Source organism: Oryctolagus cuniculus, chromosome 20 (genome assembly GCF_051225735.1).
Source record: "Oryctolagus cuniculus isolate XC-2025 breed Fujian yellow rabbit chromosome 20, ASM5122573v1, whole genome shotgun sequence".
In the NCBI taxonomy this organism is placed as follows: Eukaryota; Metazoa; Chordata; class Mammalia; order Lagomorpha; family Leporidae; genus Oryctolagus; species Oryctolagus cuniculus.
The window spans coordinates 25616148-25638587 of NC_142886.1; the positions used below are offsets into that span (position 1 = coordinate 25616148).

Below are 22440 nucleotides of genomic sequence, written 5' to 3' on the forward strand. Positions count from 1 at the left end.
CTCTGGTAAACATTTTAGTTAATCTAAATAAACACTGATTATACTATTAATGACTACTGAAGGATTAAAAAACATAGTGGGATTAAAATACGAGAGGCATGGCAGAGCAGGTTAAGCCACTGCCTGCAATGCCAGCATTCCATCTGGGCATCAGTTCAAGTCTGACTTGCTCCACTTCCAATTCAGCGCCTTGCTAATGCCCCTAGGAAGGCCCAAGCACTTGGGTCCCTGCCACCCACGTGGGAGACCCGATAGAGTTCCAGGCTTCTGCCTTCAGCCTGGACCAGCCCCAGCCATTGTGGCCATTTGGGGAGTGAATTAGCAGATGGAAGCTCCCTCTCTTTCTCTGTAACTCTGCCTTGCAAATAAATCTTTAAAAATAAATAAATAAAATACTAGACAACAACAAGAGAAATGGGAGAGTGATGGGAGATTAAAATTTTTTTTTTATAGTTTAGGAAAAGGACAGTGAAACTAGTTACCTTTAAACTTTACTAACTACGCATGCTAAAACTCAAGGTTAATATTTTAAAAGACAGAAGAAAGATTATATAGCTTCTAAACCATTATCGGAAAAAAAGAGTAAATAAGAAAGACTATTATAAGAATCAGGAAAGGGGGGAAGGCAATAAGGAAAATAAATTGTATTTGTTGTAAAAAAAAAATAAAAGAGGGCTGGCTCTGTGGTGGCATCCCATCTGGGCACCGGTTCAAGTCCCAGCTGCTTCACTTCCGATCCAGCTCTCTGCTATGGCCTGGGAAAACAGAAGAGGATGACCCACGTGCTTGGGCCCCTGCACCCACGTGGGAAACCCAGAAGAAGCTCCTGGCTCCTGATCAGCGCAGCTCTGGCCATTGCAGCCAGTTCGTAAGTGAGCCAGTGAAGGGAAGACCTGTTTCTCTGCCTCTCCTCTCTCTGTGTAACTCTGACTTTCAAATAAATAAATTAATCTTAAAAAAAAAAAAAAAAAGTCAAGAATTAAAGACATTGGTCCTTCAAACACCTCAATGCTGCCTCCCAGTTTTTGAAACCTTTACCAAAATATCATATACAGCCTGTAGTCTAGGAGCTGGTACTGAGTGCCGTGGGCTACGCACTGGCTGATACACCTACATCCCACCCTGCAGGGCCTGGTACAGTCCCGAGCACTCTGCGATAATGGTCCACCTCCCTGTCAATGTGCACCCTGGGAGGCGTCAGGTGATGGCTCAAGGACTCGGACCTGTGCCATCATGTGGGAGAGCCAGCTGGAGTTCCAGCTCCTGGCTCTGGTCTGGGCCAGCCCTAGCTGTTGTGGCCATTTGGGGAATGAACCAGAGGACAGACTCATTCTCTCATCATTCTACCTTTCAAGTAAATCAAAATCGTAAACATGCAGTTTAACAGGGCCAGCACTATGGCATAGTGGGTTAACCTGCTGCCTGTGCCGGTACGAGTACCGCTGTTCCACTTCCGATCCAGCTTCCTCCTAATGTGCCTGGGAAAGCAGAGGAAGATGGCCCAAGTCTTTGGGCCCCTGCACCCATGTGGGAGACCCAGAAGAAGCTCCTGGCTCCTGGCTTCAGCCTGGCCCAGCCCAGCTCAGCCCTGGTCACTGTGGCCATTTGGGAAATGAATCAGTGGATGGAAGATCTCTCTGTTTCTCCCTCTCTCTGTAACTCTTTCAAATAAATAAATAAACTGTTTTTAAAAACACAGTTTAAAATATATCTTGCTCTCCTGTTTGAAATTCTCCATGAGTTTCCTGTAGGAAGAAATGCAAACTGCTTAGCAGACTGTGCTGAATTCCCTTATGATTTGGCCTTGCCAACTTCACTCGCCTCAGCCAGTCCCACCACTGCCCTGTAAACAAAGGGCCTGCTCCAAGTCTGCTCTGTCTGTTCCTCTGCCTACAGTGCCCTCCTCCCTGCTCTGTACTTGGCAGTTTCCCACCATCCGGTGAGACTTTTCTTAAGAAAAGCTTTTCTGTGACACTTTTCCTTGATCTACACCTCCCTGGGCACAGTAATCAGTCTGCGATTCTTTTTTTTTTTTTTAAAGATTTATTTTACTTATTTGAAAGAGTTACAGAGAGAGGTAGAGACAGAGAGAGAGGCCTTCCATCTGCTGGTTCACTCCCCAGTGGCTGCAACAGTTGGAGCTGAACTGATCCGAAGCCAGGAGCTTCTTCCGGGTCTCCCACATGGGTGCAGAGGCCCAAGGACTTGGGCCATCTTCTACTGCTTTCCCAGGCCATAGCAGAGAGCTGGATCGGAAAAGGAGCAGCCGGGACTAGAACTGGTGCCCATATGGAATGTTGGTGCTTCAGGCCAGGGCGTTAACCGCTGTGCCACAGTGCCGGTCCCTATACTGTAATTATTTAAATGGTCTCTTCCTCACCTGGAGCTGATGCCTAACACTCAGCAAGTAAACACCATGAATGCTTGTTGAATACAGGAGGAAGACAAAGAGTATCTAAACAAAGTATAAAGTTCCTATCACTCAGCAGTTCCCCCTGACATCTTGAGCTACGTGTTACCTCCACGATACTCTTGGTCACAGTAGATCTTCCTCTGCGAAGTTCATTGGCTTCTCTTTCCACAAAGCACAGTGGTACTTTTCCCACCAGGATCAGAGAATCGCTAGTGTCTGGAAATATAAATTCAAGGCCCAGATCTTCCAGCCTCTTGTGGTAACACCTAGAGAGAGAAGCTGAAATGTGACAGCTTACTTCATTCACGCTAGAGACTGATTCCAAGAACCTCTTTCTCAAAAGCTAACATGAGCTTTAAAGGCTGATTTCCTCACTTACACGTGTGTGTCCAGGGTTCTATGATAAAACCTTTCTGAATAACAGTGGTCCCTCCTGACCTGCAGCTGTGCTTTCCTCAGTTCCGGTTACCTGTGGTTCAACAGCAGTGCAAACATATTAAATGGAAAGTTGCACAACTAGCCAATTCCTAAGTGTTAAGTTGTGTGCCGTGCTGCTGTGCGTGCTGCAACGTCGCAGTCTTGCTCTGTCCTGCCCGGGACATGAGCCGCCCCATTGTTCAGGGCGCCCACACTGCTCAGTTGCTTCACACCCATCTCTGTTGTCACATCAACTGCCTACTGCAGTGCTGTGTTCAAGGAAAACTTATTTTATTTAATAACGGCCCGCCCCAAAGGGCATGAGTGGTGAGGGAAAGGAGACACTACAGCATAAAATGCTGGACAGATTCACTCCTGTACCATGTGCAGTGGGGCCCTGAACGTATCTGCTGCAGGTAAGGGGGTATTACCTTGTATTGACCTTCATTTTTTTTCTGTTTTCCATAGAGAGAAACAATCTGTTTCTAAGTCTTGTTCCCAGGTTTTTATTTGTCACTGAGGAACGGCTAACTTCTTGCAGCACTTGAGTGGAGTTGGCACAAGGAAAAGGACTGAGAATGTTTTGAATCAGCATTAGAGCGGGGAAGTAATTAACAGCCCCAGGAACTGAGGGGTCCTAATTAACAGGATGTAAATAAATGGATCTGTCTCTAATATAAATTATGCCCCAGAGAAGAAGATTTATTGGCAGTAGTGTATTCCCAAACTGAAATAAACTGGGAGATGAGTCTTTTTCATTTTCAGTAACGAGTGCTGCCCAGAAGTGGGAAAACATCCCATCTTGTGACCCAATACACGATTCGCCCCCTCTGGCATCGCAGCGCTCACCTTCTTCCCAAAAGGAGTATGGTAATGAAAACTAAGAATCTAGAACACACCGAGACAACGGAGAACGGAAGCAATTACTGCAGTAACTTTGCTTTCAGAAAGAGCACAGCATAAATACTGACTGTTCCAAGAAATGGGAAGAGTTCTATGCCAGCTGCTGGAAAACATTATCAGGGAAAGCTATGCCATACTCAACAGCTGGGACACAGTGCAAAGAACAGCTTCTGCAGTCCAAAGACCTGCCTTTGAGTGCCTGCCCCAGCACTCACTGTGATGACCCTGGACCAGTCAGGTCACCTGTCGTGGTCTCTTTCCTCACTGAAATAGTGGAACAACAGCTGTGCTAACACCTCAAGGAAGCACTGTGGGCACTTTCTACTTTAAACGTCACACCCCCATGGTGGAACTAACCGTAGGAGTCTCCTTTGCTCCTCCGTCACCGTTATCTCCAGTGGAGGAATTATGGTGGAAGACAGCAATTTTTTCCGACCAGACCCTTGTGGTTGTTGCTTCTCATACGATTCTGCCGGAAGGAAGACGAATGGGTTAGGAGTAGGCAGGGAAGTCTAGACTCAAACAAAAATGGAATACGGTGAGGCGCAGGCATGACACAATTATTCTAGCGTTTGCTAGAGTGTTCAATGTTCAGTTTTAGATTTTGAATTTCCATTATTAAAGTCAGACTGGTAAATGTCCAGCCTGTCAACTCAGTTTATCAGTATTTTCCAAATAAGCCTTAAACCTTACATGGAAATGAGCAATGCGATGTTCCTGCGGTTCAGTAACAGAGGCGAATAATGCAGATTAATGGGGAAATGACACGGGCTCACCACACACTGCTACGGCTCAAGGAGGCTTCCCCGTTCCTTCAGGAAAGGCTCCCGGGTTTTGAAGAGTTAGTACCATCTGCAAGCGGCACAGGGCCTGTATCGAGCCAGTGTTTCTATCACTGCTTCCATTCCATCCTTCCCAATTCTTGGGCTTTCACTTTATAAGGAGAAGTGAAAATGGCAGCAGCAGCACTGCCCGTGAAGTAGCTCCCTGGGGCCTCACCTAACTCTGACATCCAAGGTTTTCATTATTTGACCTCAGGAGGTTTCCTGGAATTTTGTATCACTTGAACAAACTGCTTCAGGATGAAAAGACTGAACAGCAACACTTAAAAATCATGTATTAAATCTGGAAAGTTACACAGACAAGCAGTGACACTGTTGCTCCTGGAGAGAGAAGCCAAGCGGGCTGGGGACCCGGCAGACTTCAACACACTCCCTTCTATGCCATTCAGAGGCGCAGCAATTTGATTACACCGCCTGACCCGGAGCAAATTAAATCCGAAAGTCAAAACGGTGGATGTACAGAGTTGCTGGGGGTCTCATGTACCCGAGGGTGCGGCGCTACCTCTGTGCCGATGTCATATGAAGTAGCCCCGTCCTTAGGAAGCAAATAAGGCTTTGATGTGTAAAAGAGGCTTCACGTGTTTGAAGTAGGAACGTGAACTCTATATCCTTTCAGTTATAAGAGGCCAGACCAAGGACCTCGCCTCAAAATTTTTAAACATACAATGCATCATTCTTCAAAACAGTCGCAGTTGGAGAAACTCTTCCTGGTGCACTAAATCTGCGGGGGAGGCTCAAATCTTTCCTGGTCACAAGCGGGTCCTCACCAGTAAGAAGCTGCTCCAGACGGATGCGCTCGTGCGCGGCGTGCTGGTCCACCAGGACGAGCAGGTTTCCACCTGGAGGGTCGGCAAGCATTACCTGGGGCTCAGGCGCACAGGAGGCAGGCAGGAGGGGCCTCATTCAGACTACTCAAGGACATGAGCATACGCAGCAAGATACTAAGAAATACAACTGTAGCTTTTATTTCCTGAGAAACTCAAACTATGGGAGAAACACTAACAAACATATATCCCTGACGAAAAGCTTTTTAGTTTATCAGTATTTCATTTATAAAATTAGGTTAAAATCCTTCATTCCTAATGTTTAAATACTAGTTTTATTAATGAAATTTCAATACAGTGAAGGATCATTAAACACATTATTATGACCAGCTGACCCTCAACTATAAGCTACTCTGAAACCCATGAAGAATGCATATACTTTAGATCAGAGGCCAGTAAATTTTTTCTGTCAAGAGCCAGATGGTGACCGTACAGTTTTAGACCATACAGTTTCTGTCATCACTACTAACCTATTCATTTTGAGCCAAAGCAGCCACAGACAAGACGTGTCCAATAAAACTTTATTTACAAACACTGAAATAAGAATCTCATATTATTCTAAACGATTTATTTGAAAGATAAAGAGTTACAGAGAGAGAGAGGGAGAGAGAAATCTTCCATCCACCAGTTCACTCACCAAATGGCCACAACGGCCAGGGCTGGACCAGACTGAAGCCAAGATCCAGGAATTCCATCTGGGTCTCCCACAAGGCTGGCAGGAGCCCAAGCACTTGGATCATCAACCACTGGCTTCCTGGGCACAAAAGCAAGAAGCTGGATCAGAAGCAGAGTGGTTGGGACTTGATCCAGCACTTTGATACAGGATGCTGGTGATGTAAGCAGTAGCTTAACCCACTCGCTCTGAAATGGATGTTCAAAAATAAATTTAAAAGGGGCTGGCCGGCGCTGCGGCTCACTAAGCTAATCCTCTGCCTGCGGCGCCAGCACTCTGGGTTCTAGTCCTGGTTGGGGCGCCGGTTCTGTCCTGGTTGCTCCTCTTCAAGTCCAGCTCTGCTGTGGCCCGGGAAGGCAGTGCAGGGTGGCCCAGGTGATTGGGCGCCTGCACCCGCATGGGAGACCAGGAGGAAGCACCTGGCTCCTGGCTTCGGACAGGTGCAGTGCACCAGCCGTAGCGGCCATTTTGGGGGTGAACCAATAGAAGGAAGACCTTTCTCTCTGTCTCTCTCTCTCTCACTAACTCTGTCAAAAAAATAAAAAAATAAAAATAAAAAAAAATAAAAAAGGGGCTGGCATTGTGGCACAGTGGGTTAGGTAACCGCCTGCAACTCTAGCATCTCATACTGGAGTGCCAGTTTGAGCCCCGGCTGCTCCACTTCTGATCCAGCTCTCTGGTAAATGCACCTGGGAAAGCGCGGAAGATGGCCCAGGTTTCTCAGGCCACCCATGTAGAAGAGCAAGACAAAGTTCCTGGATCTTTGCTTCGGCCTGTTGTGCCTTTTTGAGGAGTGAACCAGCAGTTGGAAGATACCTCTCTGTCATTCTGCCTTTCAAATAAGTAAAACAATCTTTAATTAAACCATTAAAAAAATTTAAAACATGTCTTTCAAAAACAAAAATAAACAAAAAATACTACCTGTAGCTGGGTTTCCCACTGGTCAAAGTCTGCCCTGCTTTAGACTGAGTTGCTCAGATTTTGATATGCAAACACATCACCTAGGTGTCTTATTAAAATGCAGATTGATTCAGAAAGCCAGCACTGGGACACAAGCTTAAGCAATTCCAACTGACTCCCAGGCACGTCCACGTGCAGCAAGGCCTGGGACTCTCAAGAACAAGGCAGCATGTCCTGACCCCAAAAAGCCAATCCTAGAGGAAGTCCCTTCCGCATGGGTAGAACCGTGTCTCAGTGACAGGGCTCAGACATTTTCCCAACTTACATTTGGTTACTCTTGGCCGAAAGGTTAAGATTTATTGCTACTGATTATATTGAAATAAGAGTCTTCCTCTTAAATCTGATAAAAATAGACACTTTTAAAATTTCTATTAAAAGATTAAAAGATTGTTCCTGTGACACCACCAAATTCATAGTGTAAAAACTCAGAACTTAAAGAATAAAAAGGAAATGCATGCCAGCGTGTTCAACCACAGAAAGGCTCCCCACATGCTGAATTTTAAACTTCTTTGAGGATAGGCGGAGCTGCAGCTGCCTGTGATGAATACGGAACATCCTGTATTGGGCAAAACAATGGAATAAATAGAAAACTGTAAGGGAGTGACCTCAACCTTGAAACCAGAACTGATGTTAATTACTGAGATTCAGGACACTATGAAATCCACCCTGCAACCTGGCTGGAGGAATGATTCACCTTTTTATTGTTTACATAGTGTTCATGATATTTTTCCTTCCTTAAATGAAGCAGAGTACATCAAAGTAATTTACTCATCCAGATGTTGCATTTCAAAACAATTTTTTTTTTTTTGTATTTTAACACAGCAGCATAGAAGCTTCATGAAGGCAGGAATTTCTGCCTGCCGTACTCCCAGTAAGTGTAGCAGTACCTGACATATGACAGGCACTCAATAAATACAGAATGAAACTGGAGGACATTATGTTCTGTGAAATAAGCCAGGTACAGAAAAACAAATGATGTTCCCACTCATACATGGAAGCTAAAAGTGCTGAGTTAGTAGATGTAAACAGTGGTCACCAGAGGTTCAGCGGGATAGAGGGGAGGGGGACAGAAAAGGTGAGGGGCAGGTGCTATGCCAAGGTGGTTAACCTACTGCCTGTGTTGCGACATCCTGTATGGGCCCTGCTTCTTGTCCCGGCTGCTCCACTGCCAATCTAGCTCCCTGCAAACGGCCTAGGAAAGCAACGGAAGATGGCCAAAGTGCATGGGCCCCTGCCACCCACACGGGAAATAGGAAAGAAGCTCCTGGATCCTAGCTTCGGGCTGGCCCAGCCCTGGCCAATGCAGCCACTTGGGGAGTGAACCAGCGAATGGAAGATTGATCTTTCTCTCTCTCTCAACCCATTCCCATCTCTCCCCCTTTCTCCCTGTAACTGCCTTTCAAATAAATGAATAAATCTTAAAAAAAAAAAAAAAAAAAAAAGGAGGTCAGGTAACAAATACCAAAGTGCAGTTGGATAGCAGGAACAAGTTCTGATGTCTAACATCATAGAAGGGTGACTATGGTTTACAACCATCTTTTACACGCTTTCTAAAGAACTAGAAGAGAAGAATTTGAAGGCTCCGAACTCAAAGAACTGATCAATGCTTAAGGAGATGGAAGTGTTATCACCCTGACTGTTCACTACACACTGTATGCATCACCACACTGTATTCCATGAGTCATTTTCATATGTCGATACAAAATTTCTTGACAAAAAGAAATATACTATGGTTTTAACAGGCAGAGCGATACAAAAAGATTCAGAGGTATTGTTATCTTTTAAAACTTAGTGCTTAATATAGAGCTTGGTAATTCAATTAATATTTATTAAAGAATGGACTGCTTACCTGGCATTTACTAAGACTATAGATCCTAAGTGTCCTCAACCCCCAACACACACAAAACAGTAACTGTGCAGTGCTGGGGAACATCTGGCCCGTGACATCACTGAGTCTGGCCCTGCCAAGGCAACTAAAGGCAGCAAGCACTCACATTTCAATAAATCTATAGCAGGCTAATTTTTAAGTTGGTAATCTTGTATAGCATGTGCATAATGTTATAAATATCCAAATAGCCCTTGCCAGAAAAAAGGCTCCCCACCCCTATTAATGGATGTGTTGATTAATTTTAGTCATCATTACACAATACACCCATATATCAAATCATCACTCTACAACTTAACTTTATAAAATTTCCTTTGTCAACTATACCACAATGAAACTGGAAAAAATAAAACTAGTGCTACCATAAATAAATAAGTAAACAAATATAAACATGAATGAGTGAATCTTTATTCTTTACGGTCATACTGTACTACTGTATTTTATAGTAAATAGACACATACAACATAAAATGCTAATATATGGTATTAGCATCACTGTAATTTAAAATAATAATACTAATATTTTTATCCACTAAAATAGGCAAATACCAAAATTAGGATAAGTCAATTAAAGGAAGAAGTTGCAGTTGGTATTTATGAATGACAGTTAAAATACTTGTACTGTGATTTAGGAAAATGTATTTATCTAAGAGTATTCTTTGGTAGTATCAAACTAATGCAATGATAAGGGGCAGGCGCTGTGGCACAGCGGGTTAAAGCCCTGGCCTGAAGTGCCAGTATCCCATACGGATGCCGGTTCTAGTACCGGCTGCTCCACTTCCGATCCAGCTCTCTGCTATGGCATGGGATAGCAGTACAAGATGGCCCAAGTCCTTGGGCCCCTGTACTTGCGTGGGAGACTGGGAAGAAGCTCCTGGATCCTGGCTTCAGATTGGTGCAGCTCTGGCCGTTGTGGCCATCTGGGGAGTGAACCATCAGATGGAAGACCTCTCTCTCTGTCTCTACGTCTCTCTGTAACTCTGTCTTTCAAATAAATAAAACAAATCTTCCAAAAAATGCAATGATAACATAAAATACTGAGGGGGGAAAAATGCAAAGAGATGAGGGGAGGGCACCTGGCCTAGCAGGTAAGATGCTGGGTAAGACACCCACATCCCCTGCTGGAGTGCCTAAGCGCAATACCAGGTCCAGCTCCTGACTCCAGCATCCTGCCAGTGCAGACCCTGGGAGGCAGCAGCAACAGTTCAAGTAACTGGGTTCCTCTTTTTTTTTTTTTTTTTTTTTTTTTTAATTTGACAGATAGAGTTAGACAGTGAGAGAGAGACAGAGAGAAAGGTCTTCCCTCCATTGGTTCACCCCACAAACGGCCGCTACGGCCGGAGCTGTGCCAATCTGAAGTCAGGAGCCAGGTGCTTCCTCCTGGTCTCCCATGGGAGTGCAGGAGCCCAAGCACTTGGGCCATCCTACACTGCCCTCTGGGCCACAGCAGAGAGCTGGACTGGAAGAAGAGCAACCTGGACTAGAACCCGGCGCCCATATGGGATACCGGTGCCGCAGGATTAACCAAGAGAATCATGGCGCTGGCCCCCAGGTAACTGGGTTCCTGCCACTCACGTGGGAGACCTGGATTGCATTCCTGACTTCTGGTGGCATTTGGGGAGTAAACCAGCACCAGCAGCTGAATACACACACACACTCTCTCTCTCTCTCTCTCTCCAAAAAACAAACAGAAAACACTCAAGAGAAATTTAAGTCCCTTTTGCTTTCTTGGACATCTGCAGATTTTGTGGATATAGCCATTATGAGTGCCAATAGTAGAGATTTCAGTATTTCAAAAACAAGAAAAAAAATTCCAAGCAATCAAATTTCAAAACAAACAAACAAAAAAAACTATGAATTTTCTAGAAACAGTAAAATTATAGGAATTTGATCTAATTCCATATTCCTGATCATTCTGAGAGAATTTTAGGTTAATGTGCCCTTGATCTATCCTTCACTAAACAAGGTAAAAAGGAACATTTTGGCTACAAAGAGAATGAACTGCTCTTAGACCTCAGCAGCACTTTCCTGCAGTCGATCCATCTGCAGCCAACCCTGCCTGGTGCCCCGGCTCTCAGCGACTCCTGCCTTTTTCAGGAGGCTTCCCTATCAGACAGGCTGTGTCAGTGCCCCCCTTATCTGTGGGTATATGTCCCATGATCCCCAGCAGAGGTGGTACTGAACCCTAAATATATTGTTTTTGTTTAATTTTTAAATTGGACACATGAAGAGATCAGCAATAACTATCAATAAACAATATATTATAATATACTAGATTATATATATAATATAATAATAGTGGCAGCACCACTACTCTTGTGCTTTGGGGGCACCGAGTGAAATAAGGGTTACTTGAACACAAGCACTGTGATACCTTCGGAGCTGATCCAATAGCCTCACAGCGTGCACACACTGGACCTACATCACTGGCAGGACAAAGGATGGCTTGGGGCCGGCACTGTGGCGTAGCAGGTAAAGCTGCTGCCTGCAGTGCTGGCATCCCACACTGTCTGGGTCCCGTACTGTTTGCACCAGTTTGGATCCCAGCTGCTCCACTTCCTGTCCAGCTCTCTGCTGCGGCCTAGGAAAGCAGTGGAAGATGGCCCAAGTGCTGGGCTCATGCACCCACGTGGGAGACCCAGAAAAAGTTCCTGGCTCCTGGCTTTGGATTGGCCCAGCTCTGGCCATTGCAGCCATCTGGGAAGTGAACCAGAGGATGAAAGATTCTCTCTCTCTCTCTCTCTCTCTCTCTCTCTCTCTCTGCCTCTCTGTAACTCAGTCTTTCAAACAAATAAATAAATCTTAAAAAAAAAAAAAAAAAGGATGGCTTGAGATTTTATCATGTTGCCCAATTTAAAATGTATGGTTTTATTTCTAAAATTTTCCATTTAACATATTCAGACCACAGTTGACTATGGATAACTAAAACTGCAGAAATCAAACCAAAGATACGGAGAGGCTCCTGCAAATATCCTCAAGATTCTTCTCCCATTAAAAACATCTCCTCTGCCCTCCCTCCCCCTCCTCCAGCCCCTCCCTTCCGCATCACATTTTTCTGAGTCTTCTCTGGTGGCCTCCAAGAGCACCGTCTGCATTCTGTCTCCTCTCTCCCTCAAACAGCTCTCTTCTGCTACCGTCCCGGATCTCTGTCTGAAAACCACAGGCCTCACCTCGCTTACTGTCTCAGCAGCATGGAGCACGAAGTCTTGGCTTTGCAACACAACATTCTTCTGTTTTCCTCCTGTATCTCTAGCAATTCCTTCACAACCTCTTTTGCTGGCTCACCCTTTTCTACCCAGCCATCACATGTTGAATTACTCTAGATTCAGGGCCTCTCCTCACTACTCATTCTTTTTTCTAGATGATAAAAGTTTATGCTAGGCGTTCAATGACAAATTTTATGCTGAAAACTTAAACTTGTATCCCTAGATCAGAACAGCACTTTTCCAGTCCAGAGCTGCAGGATCCGCTCCGTTCCTGGCATCTCTTATCTCACGATGTTCCCCTTCCCAGTCTGCTCTACCTCCAACGTCACCCTGCAACATCATCCACTGAGCTATGGAAGGAAGAAAACCAGGGTCACCTTTGAGACACCCTCCCCATATCCAGTGCATCACCAAGCCCTGCTGAGTCTATTCCCTAAATATGTTTTCATTTATTTCTCACTAGTCTGTCCTGGTCTCAGCTAACCATTGTTTCTTAAAGACTGTGATATCTTTCCACATCACTTGCTCTGCAGTTACTGGAATTCCACTCCCACTGCCAACCCATTCTCCATACTACAATCAGAACATTCTTTCCAAACAGCAAATGTGATGTGGTACATACCACCCCCAAAATGACACCAAATAAATAAATAAATAAATAGCTTTTGATTGTTTCCCCTCGGTGTTGGGACAAAGAAAAGTTTATAACTGTTATTCAAGGTCTGGCTCCTCTGACTGCTCTCCAGCCTCATGTCCAGCTACACTTGCTCTGCTTCTGCATATGTCACTCCCTCCCTTCTGCACCCAGTTAACTCATGCTCATGCTTCAGATCTTCAGATCTCACTTTACCAAGAAACTTTTTCTTGGCCCCTCCGACAAAATCAAATCTCCCAATACAGGTTCATATAGCATCTTGCATTTTTTACAACATAAGCTAGCGTTACAATTTTACGTTTGTTATTTATCTGTTTCTCATGAGTATAGCTTTTCCCATCATCGTATCCTTAGGCCTGGTATATTCCCCAGTATACAACAGGAATTCAATCAATATTCGTTCAATGAGGGGCAGGCATTGTAGCACAGGGAGTTAAGGCAATGCTTGGGATGTCCACATTCCATTTCAAAGTGCTGGTTCAAGTCCCAGCTGCTGCTTCCAATCAAGCACCTTGCTAATGTACCTAGGAAGCAGCAGGTGATGGCTCAAGAGCTTGAGTCTGCCACCCAAGTTAAAGACCCAAATAGAGTTCTTGGCCCTGGCTTTGGCCTGGCTCAGCCTTGGCTATTGTGGCCATTTGAAGAGTAAACCAGTGGGTAAAAGATCTCTCTCTCTCTCTCTCTCTTTCTCTCTCTCTGTCTCTCCCCATTACTCTGCTTTTCAGATAAATAATATTTAAAAAAATATTTGTTGAATCAGTCAATGTAACATACTATTAGTGTTTCACTAGGGCAGGTCACCAGGCAGTTCTAAGTAACTCTCGATAAACCTAACAGAGTTCATCACATAGATTTTCTATCATTATGAAGAGAAAACATGAAAATATTTACAAGTCAAATAATATAAAATATTTTGCAGAATAAAAGATGAAATTCCCCCTTTGCACACCATTTTTACTCACATGGGAACTGCTGCTAATATTTTACTATGTATTTTATGCATATGTAAGTATATCTACATACAGAAATTAAATTGTAATTTAAAATTGTTGATTCATGATATTATTAATTTAGACTAGTTTTCCTTCATCTATAAAAATCACTGAAACTGTATGGTATATCAAAAATAACCTTAAAAAGGTTATCAGAAGACTTGCTGGTTATTAAATTGAGGCTAAAACCCCATTCTTACCTGCTTTGCCATTCTCTTCAGTTTTAGTGCTCATTAAACAGGCAATAAACTTGTTATCCACTTGCTGGAGAACCTGCAATACATTCAAATATGTGACACAACACTACACAAAAATGAACAAAGGCTTATTTACACAGAAAACGATAAAACCGTACTGTGAGTTGTCTTCATTATAACACTCATAATCTAGGGCTGATGGAGCTGAGGGAGTCATTAGGAAGACAAAGAACGGGCAGGGAGAGAGATCAGACACAGAATGAGAGACCACAAAGGAAGACTGACAGACACCTGAGAGGGACACTCTAACAAAGCTTCCGAGTAGATATGAAATGCTCCCAAGAGAGTGACTCTTAATGGGTAATATGACCACAGGACCGTCTATGTAAGTACAGCCTGCTAGTAAATAGGCTGAAACAAATTTTAAAACTTCATGCAGAAACAAGACAAACCATTGTGGAGGAGCCAGTCCATTACAGCAACAAAGGCCACTGGCGGGGCAGGTGTTTGGCACTGTGCTAAGGATACCACTTGGGAAGTCACCCCCACATCAGGCTGCCTGGGTTCAAGTCCTGGCTCCACTTCTAATCCAGCTTCCTGATAATGCACACCTGGTGGCAGCAGGCGCTGGCTCAAGTACCTGGATCCCTGCCTCCCATGCAGGAGACATGGACTGAGTTCCTGCCTCCTGACTCTAGCCTGGCCCAGCCCTGGCTGTTGCAGGCATCTGGGGCGTGAACCAGTGAACGGAAGTGCTTTCTTGACTTATCTATGTGTCTCTGCCTTTGAAATAAACAAACATATAAAGTTTTGTTTTTTTTCTTTTAAAGCCACCAGGGCTTTAGACCTTGTGGATTAACACCCACTTTTTCTGGTAAACTCAATGCCAGGTTAGGAGGTTAACTACATCTGTCTACCCTTCTAATTTGCTTCCAAAATGAAAACAAGGTAGGTACTGGTACCGTGGCACAGAAGGTTAGGCCGTGGCTTGCAGCGCCAGCATACCAATTCCCAGCTGCTCCACTTCTGAGCCAGCTCCCTGCTAGCACAGCTGGGAAAGCAGCAAAGGAATGGCCCGAGTGCTTGGGCCCCTGCACCCACGTGGGAGACCTGGAAGAAGCTCCTGACTTTGGTCTGGCCCAGCCCTGGCTGTTGCAGCCATTTGGGGAGTGAACCAGCAGATGGAAGTAACTCTCTCTCTCTCTCTCTCACTGTAGCTCTGCCTTTCAAATAAAATAAAGAAATCGTTAAAAAATTCATTAAAAAACCTAAAAACAAGGTGAGTACAACAGCCACAGTGATGAACAGAGGGCAAAGTAGAAAAGCAAATGAGCCCAGGAATCCCTTTGCTCACGGAGCGCCTCAACCTGGGGCTTCTGAAGCTTTTGTAGTCTCACGGCAAATACAGTCATTTTCTTTTTCTTTTTTAAGGTTTATTTATCTATTTAAAAGGCAAAGTTACAGAGAGTAAGGGAGAGATAGAAAGAGTGAGGGCTGGCCAGCGCCGCGGCTCACTAGGCTAATCCTCCACCTAGCAGCGCTGGCACACCGGGTTCTAGTCCCGGTCGGGGCGCCGGATTCTGTCCCGGTTGCCCCTCTTCCAGGCCAGCTCTCTGCTGTGGCCAGGGAGTGCAGTGGAGGATGGCCCAAGTGCTTGGGCCCTGCACCCCATGGGAGACCAGGAGAAGCACCTGGCTCCTGGCTTTGGATCAGCGCAGCGCGCCGGTGTAGCAGCCATTTGCGGGGTGAACCAACGGAAGGAAGACCTTTCTCTCTGTCTCTCTCTCTCTGTCTAACTCTGCTTGTAAGAAAGAGAAAAGGAAAAGGAAAGAAAGAGTGAGGGCTTCCATTCACTGTTCACTCCTCAAATGGCCGCAACAGCCAGCACTGGGCCAGGCCATCAGTAGGGAGACGGATCAGAAGTGGAGCAGCCAGGACACAAACCGGTTAGGGTTAGGGGTTAGGGGCTAGGGTTAGGGATTCCAGCGTCACAGGAGGTGGCATTACTCACCAGGCCACAACACCAGGCCCTGTGGTCATTTTCTAAAGGGCACTGCTGTACATTTAAGGACAAAGTCTCCAATGCTATTTTGCTGATTTAAAAATTACTGTCAAATACAAATACATATAATCTGCAGAAATACGTTAACAATCACTGAAACTGAGAGTCTAATTCATAACTGAGTCTCCCCAAACCTGCTCTCACCACTGAGGACATTTCTTTCTTTGCAATTATAATTAATCCTATGCTTTTCTTCCAACAGTCAAGTTCCGGTGAGATAAAAACAAAAACAAAAACAAGCATGTGCCAAGACCAAGGTGGTCTATATCACTAAATAAATTCAATGTCGTGAGAGTTAATCCAGCTTAGGCCTTATATATATTTTCATGAGATTTCAAAGTCAATCTTTTACCTGCATTGAATGAATCATTTCTTTGGTGAAACGATACGGATACAAAATGTTGTGAATTTTAACCGCTAAGCTCTCAGCCTGGCCACTGCTTACATCAACAGCAACCTAGAAAGACCCAGCACAAATGTCATTTAAATGTTAATTGTTGTGTCTGCAGAAATGTTTTACCAAAGATTTCAAAGTGCTTTAAAAATATTCACTCTCATATAATCTATTAAAGATGGCTTGAATTCAGGGAACTTACAGAAATTCAAAAAGCTCTATGAATAATCATCTTAAGTAAGTTTGTTTAAACAAAATGACAAAAACCAATACTGCTTCAGATCAACAATCTGTCTACGCTCCAAAGACCTTAAAGATCCTGACTAAACAAATCAGTGATGGAGAGCTCACTTGTTATGCACACCCTGCAGTGTAGGAGGTACGTTCTGTGCATTCACACTGCGGACAGACGCCCACGTTCTGTGCATTCACACTGCGGACAGACGCCCACGTCTACGGACAAGCCGGTCCTCCAGAAGAGGCTTCACCGCTTTATCTAATGATGGCAGTTTTCTCATCACCAGCCTGAACACTGCACCACCGCTATGTCAGGGTTTCCAACAGCGATAAACACATTCACTATTCACACTCTGAGTATACAGGTTTAATCCTTCCAAAATGCTATGAATTCTCATTTTTCCTCTCCACATTAAGCATTAATTTCCAAATAAATTACCTGGAAACATACTCAGTTTCTATTCACAATTATACATTTGTGTCCGTACTCAGCTTAAATGAAGTTCAAATTTTAACATAACAGGCAAATAAAAACTGCTGCACGCCCACCTCTGGGTAGCGGGTAAATACTGGGTTGTCCCATTCTGAGAGCAAAGACTTCAGGGATTCACTGCCAACAGCATCCTCCACAGTATCTAGGGCAAATGGGAAAGATTCAGCTGGCACCCAGAGCCCAGGAAAAAGGGTGAACCCCACTTCCCTTGGCTGTAGCCTCAAGACCCAAGATCAGATACACTGCCCCACATTCTACAGATGTTCAGTGTTTGCTTTAACTCCAAGCTGTTCTGCTCTGCTACTTTTTAAACTAGAGTTGATGGCTGTATCTTCTATTATAGCTTTTCTCCCAACTGTTTACAAAAGGTACTTCAAAATACAAGTCCCGAAAAAGCAATGGCTCAAATTAAATTTGTTGCCTCACTGCCTATAGGTTAAAAAAAAAACACAAAAACATGTATTTTTAGTAAAAATTTAAAAAATAGATGTCTAGGTCAGCGCCGCGGTTCAACAGGCTAATCCTCCACCTTGTAGCGCTGGCACACCGGGTTCTAGTCCCGGTCGGGGCGCCAGATTCTGTCCCGGTTGCCCCTCTTCGAGGCCAGCTCTCTGCTGTGGCCAGGGAGTGCAGTGGAGGATGGCCCAAGTACTTGGGCCCTGCACCCCATGGGAGACCAGGAGAAGCACCTGGCTCCTGCCATCGGATCAGCGCGGTGCGCCAGCCGCAGCGCGCTAGCAGCGGCGGCCATTGGAGGGTGAACCAACAGCAAAGGAAGACCTTTCTCTCTGTCTCTCTCTCTCACTGTCCACTCTGCCTGTCAAAAAAAAAAAAAAAAAAAAAAAAAAAGATGTCTGTCGCTTTTTTCAGTTTTACTTAGATAAAGCTCTTGCAGCATGCAATGTGACCCCCATCGTTAAAAATCAGAAACATCTCCCTGATCACAAAGCACCACAGACTGCATAATCACCCAGTATTAACCTCAAGTCTGGAAAAGTAATTTCTGATCTAAATGCATACACTGAGTTACTTAGTTCTGCTGTGAAATAGGGCCATGGGGAATTCCTGGTTCCAATAAGGCACAGCTGGCACTGATCAAGCTTACTAATGCAGCCCTGTTTTGTTCTGTGCGTGAGGTGGCACGGCGTGTACAAGGTGTCCAGGCAATGTTATTGCCCCTACCTCTGTCACTCTGTCTCGCCACAGTCCTCTCCTGAACTCTTGGAAGGAAAGGAAGAACAAGGTCACTTCTAAAAGGATGACATCTGTACTGAGACCCTAAACATAAAAAGGAAAAACCTAGAAACTTAAGCTCAAAATATAAAGTAGTAAAAAGTTAAATTACATAAAATCTCTTTCTGCACCAAATGAATTAAGACACAAGGCAATCTGCCAAACACTGGACTGAGAATCCTAAATTCTTTAATGAAATTATTCTAATTTAGAAATTTACATTTTTAAAAGAGATTTATTTATTTGAAAGGCCAGTTGACAAGGAGGGAGAAAGACAGATATGGATGAGAGAGAGGGAGAGAGAACAGAATATCAATCTTCCATCCAAAATAAGTCCCACAGTTGGGGCTGGATCAGGCCATAGTCAGAGCCACGAACTCAATTCCAGTCTCCCACATGGATGGCAGGGGCCCAAGAACACTGGCCATCTTCAGCTGACTTCTCAGGTGCATTAGCAGAGAGCTGGATTGCAAGTGGAGCAGATGGGACCCTAACCAGCGCTCTGACACGCGGTGCTGGTGCCACGACGCCAGCCCTCAGGAGTCCACATGAATGCTAGTTCCATTGTCCATCTGTATGGAAGCTCTGACATGCAATGCTGGTGCCACAATGCCAGCCCTTAGGAGTCTAATGAATGCTAGTCCCATTGTCCATCTCTATGGAACAGAATGACAACCTGCGTCACAGGGTTCTCAATAGGGGCAACTTATCATAGGGAGACATCTGGCAACGTCTTGGGATATTGTTCATTGAAAACAACTCGGGTGAAGAATGCTACTGGTACCTAGCAGATAAACGCCAGGGTTGCTGTTAAACACCCTACAATAAAGAGAACAACCTCTTCAAAAAAGGATTATCTAGAAAAACCCAGTGTAAGACAGAGTGTACTGTCACCAACAACTTGGAACAACATTTATATATTTCACTATGAGAACATTTACATCATTCTAATTATGTTTAGACAGCTGTCTTCCCTAACAGACTGTGAACTCCTGAAAGTCAATTAATTTTCAATGTCAATATAACCTAAATCAGTTTCAGAAATTCAAAAACTCTACGAATTTAGGAGCCTGTTGTAATAGGACTCTCGATTTTATTATAAGAAAACAAACGTTGGAATTCAGACATTTCTTTCGGTACTTTACTCCTCAGTAACTGTTATTGTGTGATCATGACACTTCCTACAAGGACTCTACAGGTGGATATATTGTCTATATATGTTCATGTGAACATGCAAGATACAGGCAGTAGAAATAAGTAATCCAAAAGAGGACTCCATTAATTCATTAAAATATCTTCCTTTTGAAATTTGGATTTATAAGATTATAGTGCAGTAACTCTAAGTGGAGATAGTGCAAACATTCTTAGCACCTCAATCTAGTCTGTTTAATTAAAATTTGTCCAAGTGTAAATTAGTGTAAGAGAATACAGTAATATCTAATCAAGTTATTTTTCAAAAGATTGCAATAAGTTTTTGGTCTAAACCTAAACTTTGTTCATTTTGTACATACTCTATGTTAATTCTAATTGCCCTGTTGTGATGTGTATTTATATACAGTGTGCAGAAAGTGTTCGTGGAGTATCAATTCCAGTTGTAGATTGCATTGCTTGAGAATGTTTTGCTTATAAAAATTTGAAGGAGCGGCCGGCGCCGCGGCTCACTAGGCTAATCCTCCACCTTGTAGCGCCCGCACACTGGGTTCTAGTCCCAGTCGGGGCGCCAGATTCTGTCCCGGTTGCCCCTCTTCCAGGCCAGCTCTCTGCTGTGGCCAGGGAGTGCAGTGGAGGATGGCCCAAGTGCTTGGACCCTGCACCCCATGGGAGACCAGGAAAAGTACCTGGCTCCTGGCTCCTGCCATCGGATCAGCGTGGTGCGCCGGCCGCAGCGCGCCGGCCGTGGCGGCCATTGGAGGGTGAACCAACGGCAAAGGAAGACCTTTCTCTCTGTCTCTCTCTCTCTCTCTCTCTCACTGTCCACTCTGCCTGTCAAAAAAATAAATAAATAAATAAATAAAAATTTGAAGGTGCAATCAAATGCTACTAGTTTTTCTGATTTTTAAGAAGCTATCTTAAGTATTAAGCCTTCCTGGGTAGTACTTACTAAATGACTTTTTGTATTTAGGCATTTGCATCAAATTGCTGAACAAGATTAATAGTCATATTAACTCAACAATTTTAAAAGATTTTTTGGGGCGGGATGGGTATATAATTTTTTAGCTCTATTTATACCCCAAAGTAGAAAAATTTATACCCCAAAGTGGAAAAATTAAATTTATATTTACTAGAGCTATTCAAAGAACAGAGTTTTCTATATTGTAAAAACAGGACAGTGAAAAAAAATCATACAGAAAAATAAACATTCATACTATTCCATACAAAAAAAACTTCAATGTGACAACTCCTTGCACAGTGTGAATGATCAACAAATGTTGAAAGAACAGAGGTGAGCATTTGGCACAGCCGTTGTCACTTGGGACACATCCCATATTGGAGTGCCTGATTTGAGTCCCAGTTTCTATGCTTCTGGTCCCGTTTGCTGCTAATGTGCACCCTGGGTGGCAGCAGATGATGGTTCAAGTACTTGGGTTCCTGCCACTCATGTGGGAGACAAGAATCGAGTCCCTGGCACCTGCCTTCAGCCCATCTCAGCCACAGACGTTGTAAGCATCTGGAGACTGAGCAAGCAGAGATCTTCCTCTTGTCTCCGCCTTTCAAATAAAATGAAAATAAATGAAACAAAAAAAAACCCCAAATGTTGAATGAATACATAAATAAATAGATGAATGAATGATAAGTTATCAAGTCAAACTCCAAAGTCTGGTAAGATATGATCCAAATTCTACTTATCTCTCAGGAGGACAATTAGATTTGAGTTTCAGAAATAATGCAGATGACAATTTTTAAAAAGGAGAAAAACATGATGAAATGATTGCTTCAAAAAATAAATCTGCAGGACTAGAACTGGAAAGAGAGATAGTAACTAAGAATGATAAAACTAAAGTACAAGGAGAAACAAAGTATTCTATAACTGGTATTGGAAAGAATGGAGTTAGGGGCCAGCATTATGCCATGCTGGCATCTCATATGGGTGCCAGTTTGAGTTCTGGCTCCTTTATTTCCAATCCAGCCCACTGCTAATCCACCTGGGAAAGCAGCGGAAGACAGCCTAAGCACTTGGGCCCCTAAACCCACATGGGAGACCTGGATGGAGTTCCAGGCTCCTGGCTTTGGCCTGGCCCAGCGCCAGCCATTGTGGTTATTTGGGAAGTGAACCAGCAGATGAAAGATCTCAATCTCTCTTCTCTCCCTCCCTGTCACTCTGCCTTTCAAATACATATAAAAACCATTAAAAAATTGTAATGCAAAAAATGGAGTTAAAGATTTTTTTAAATCACTATGGCTTAGAGTTTTGACACTACTATTTTTTTTTAATTACTTATTTATTTGAAAGTCAAAATCACAGAGAGGGAGAGACAGAGAGATCTCCATCCATGGTTCACTCCCCAGATGGGTGCAACAGCCAAAGCCAGGAGCCAGGAGTTTCTTCCAGGTCGCCCATGTGGCTACTATCGGCCCAAGCACCTGTGCCATCTTCCATTGCTTTTGCCAGGCCATTAGCAGGGAGCTGGATGGGAAGTGGAGCAGCTGAGACACAAACCAGCACCCATATGGGATGCTGGCATTGCAGGAAGCAGCTTTCTCTGGCAGGCCACAACACCAGCCCTGACACTACTTCCTAAAATTACCTTTACAGATCCTCTTACATACAATAAAATATATCCCTTCACAATGCATCTCACGTAACATTTCTGTTGTACAACAGCCTTTTCCAGAAAGGCAGCATTCCACCTGAGAGAATGGGGCCGAGAGGCTACCTTTTCACGCAACTTGCTTCCATACCAAATATAGTTTTCAAGGCCGGCACCGCGGCTCACTAGGCTAATCCTCCACCTTGAGGCACCGGCACACCGGGTTCTAGTCCCCGTCGGGGTGCCGGATTCTGTCCCGGTTGCCCCTCTTCCAGGCCAGCTCTCTGCTGTGGCCAGGGGGTGCAG

The 22440-nt window shown here is 44.2% G+C and overlaps 1 protein-coding gene across 31 annotated transcripts in view; it reads right to left on the bottom strand.

The window, feature by feature from the left end:
- MLH3 (mutL homolog 3) overlaps positions 1–22440 on the bottom strand; it is a 38650-nt gene that overhangs the window by 9965 nt on the left and 6245 nt on the right. For 4 of the 31 annotated variants that reach the window (XM_051826223.3, XM_070065278.2, XM_089322379.1 and 1 more), the window contains 8 exons: positions 18335–18430; positions 17209–17294; positions 16381–16485; positions 13970–14042; positions 6037–6153; positions 5343–5414; positions 4091–4202; positions 2520–2679 (listed from right to left, as the gene is read on the bottom strand). In XM_051826223.3, coding sequence (XP_051682183.2) covers positions 2520–2679; positions 4091–4202; positions 5343–5414; positions 6037–6153; positions 13970–14042; positions 16381–16485; positions 17209–17294; positions 18335–18430 — 821 coding nt within the window. Of the gene's footprint in view, positions 1–2519; positions 2680–4090; positions 4203–5342; positions 5517–6036; positions 7589–13969; positions 14043–16380; positions 16486–17208; positions 17295–18334; positions 18431–22440 lie in introns of those variants that run through there. The other 27 variants (XM_070065280.2, XM_089322380.1, XM_089322390.1 and 24 more) reach the window with 17 other exon arrangements.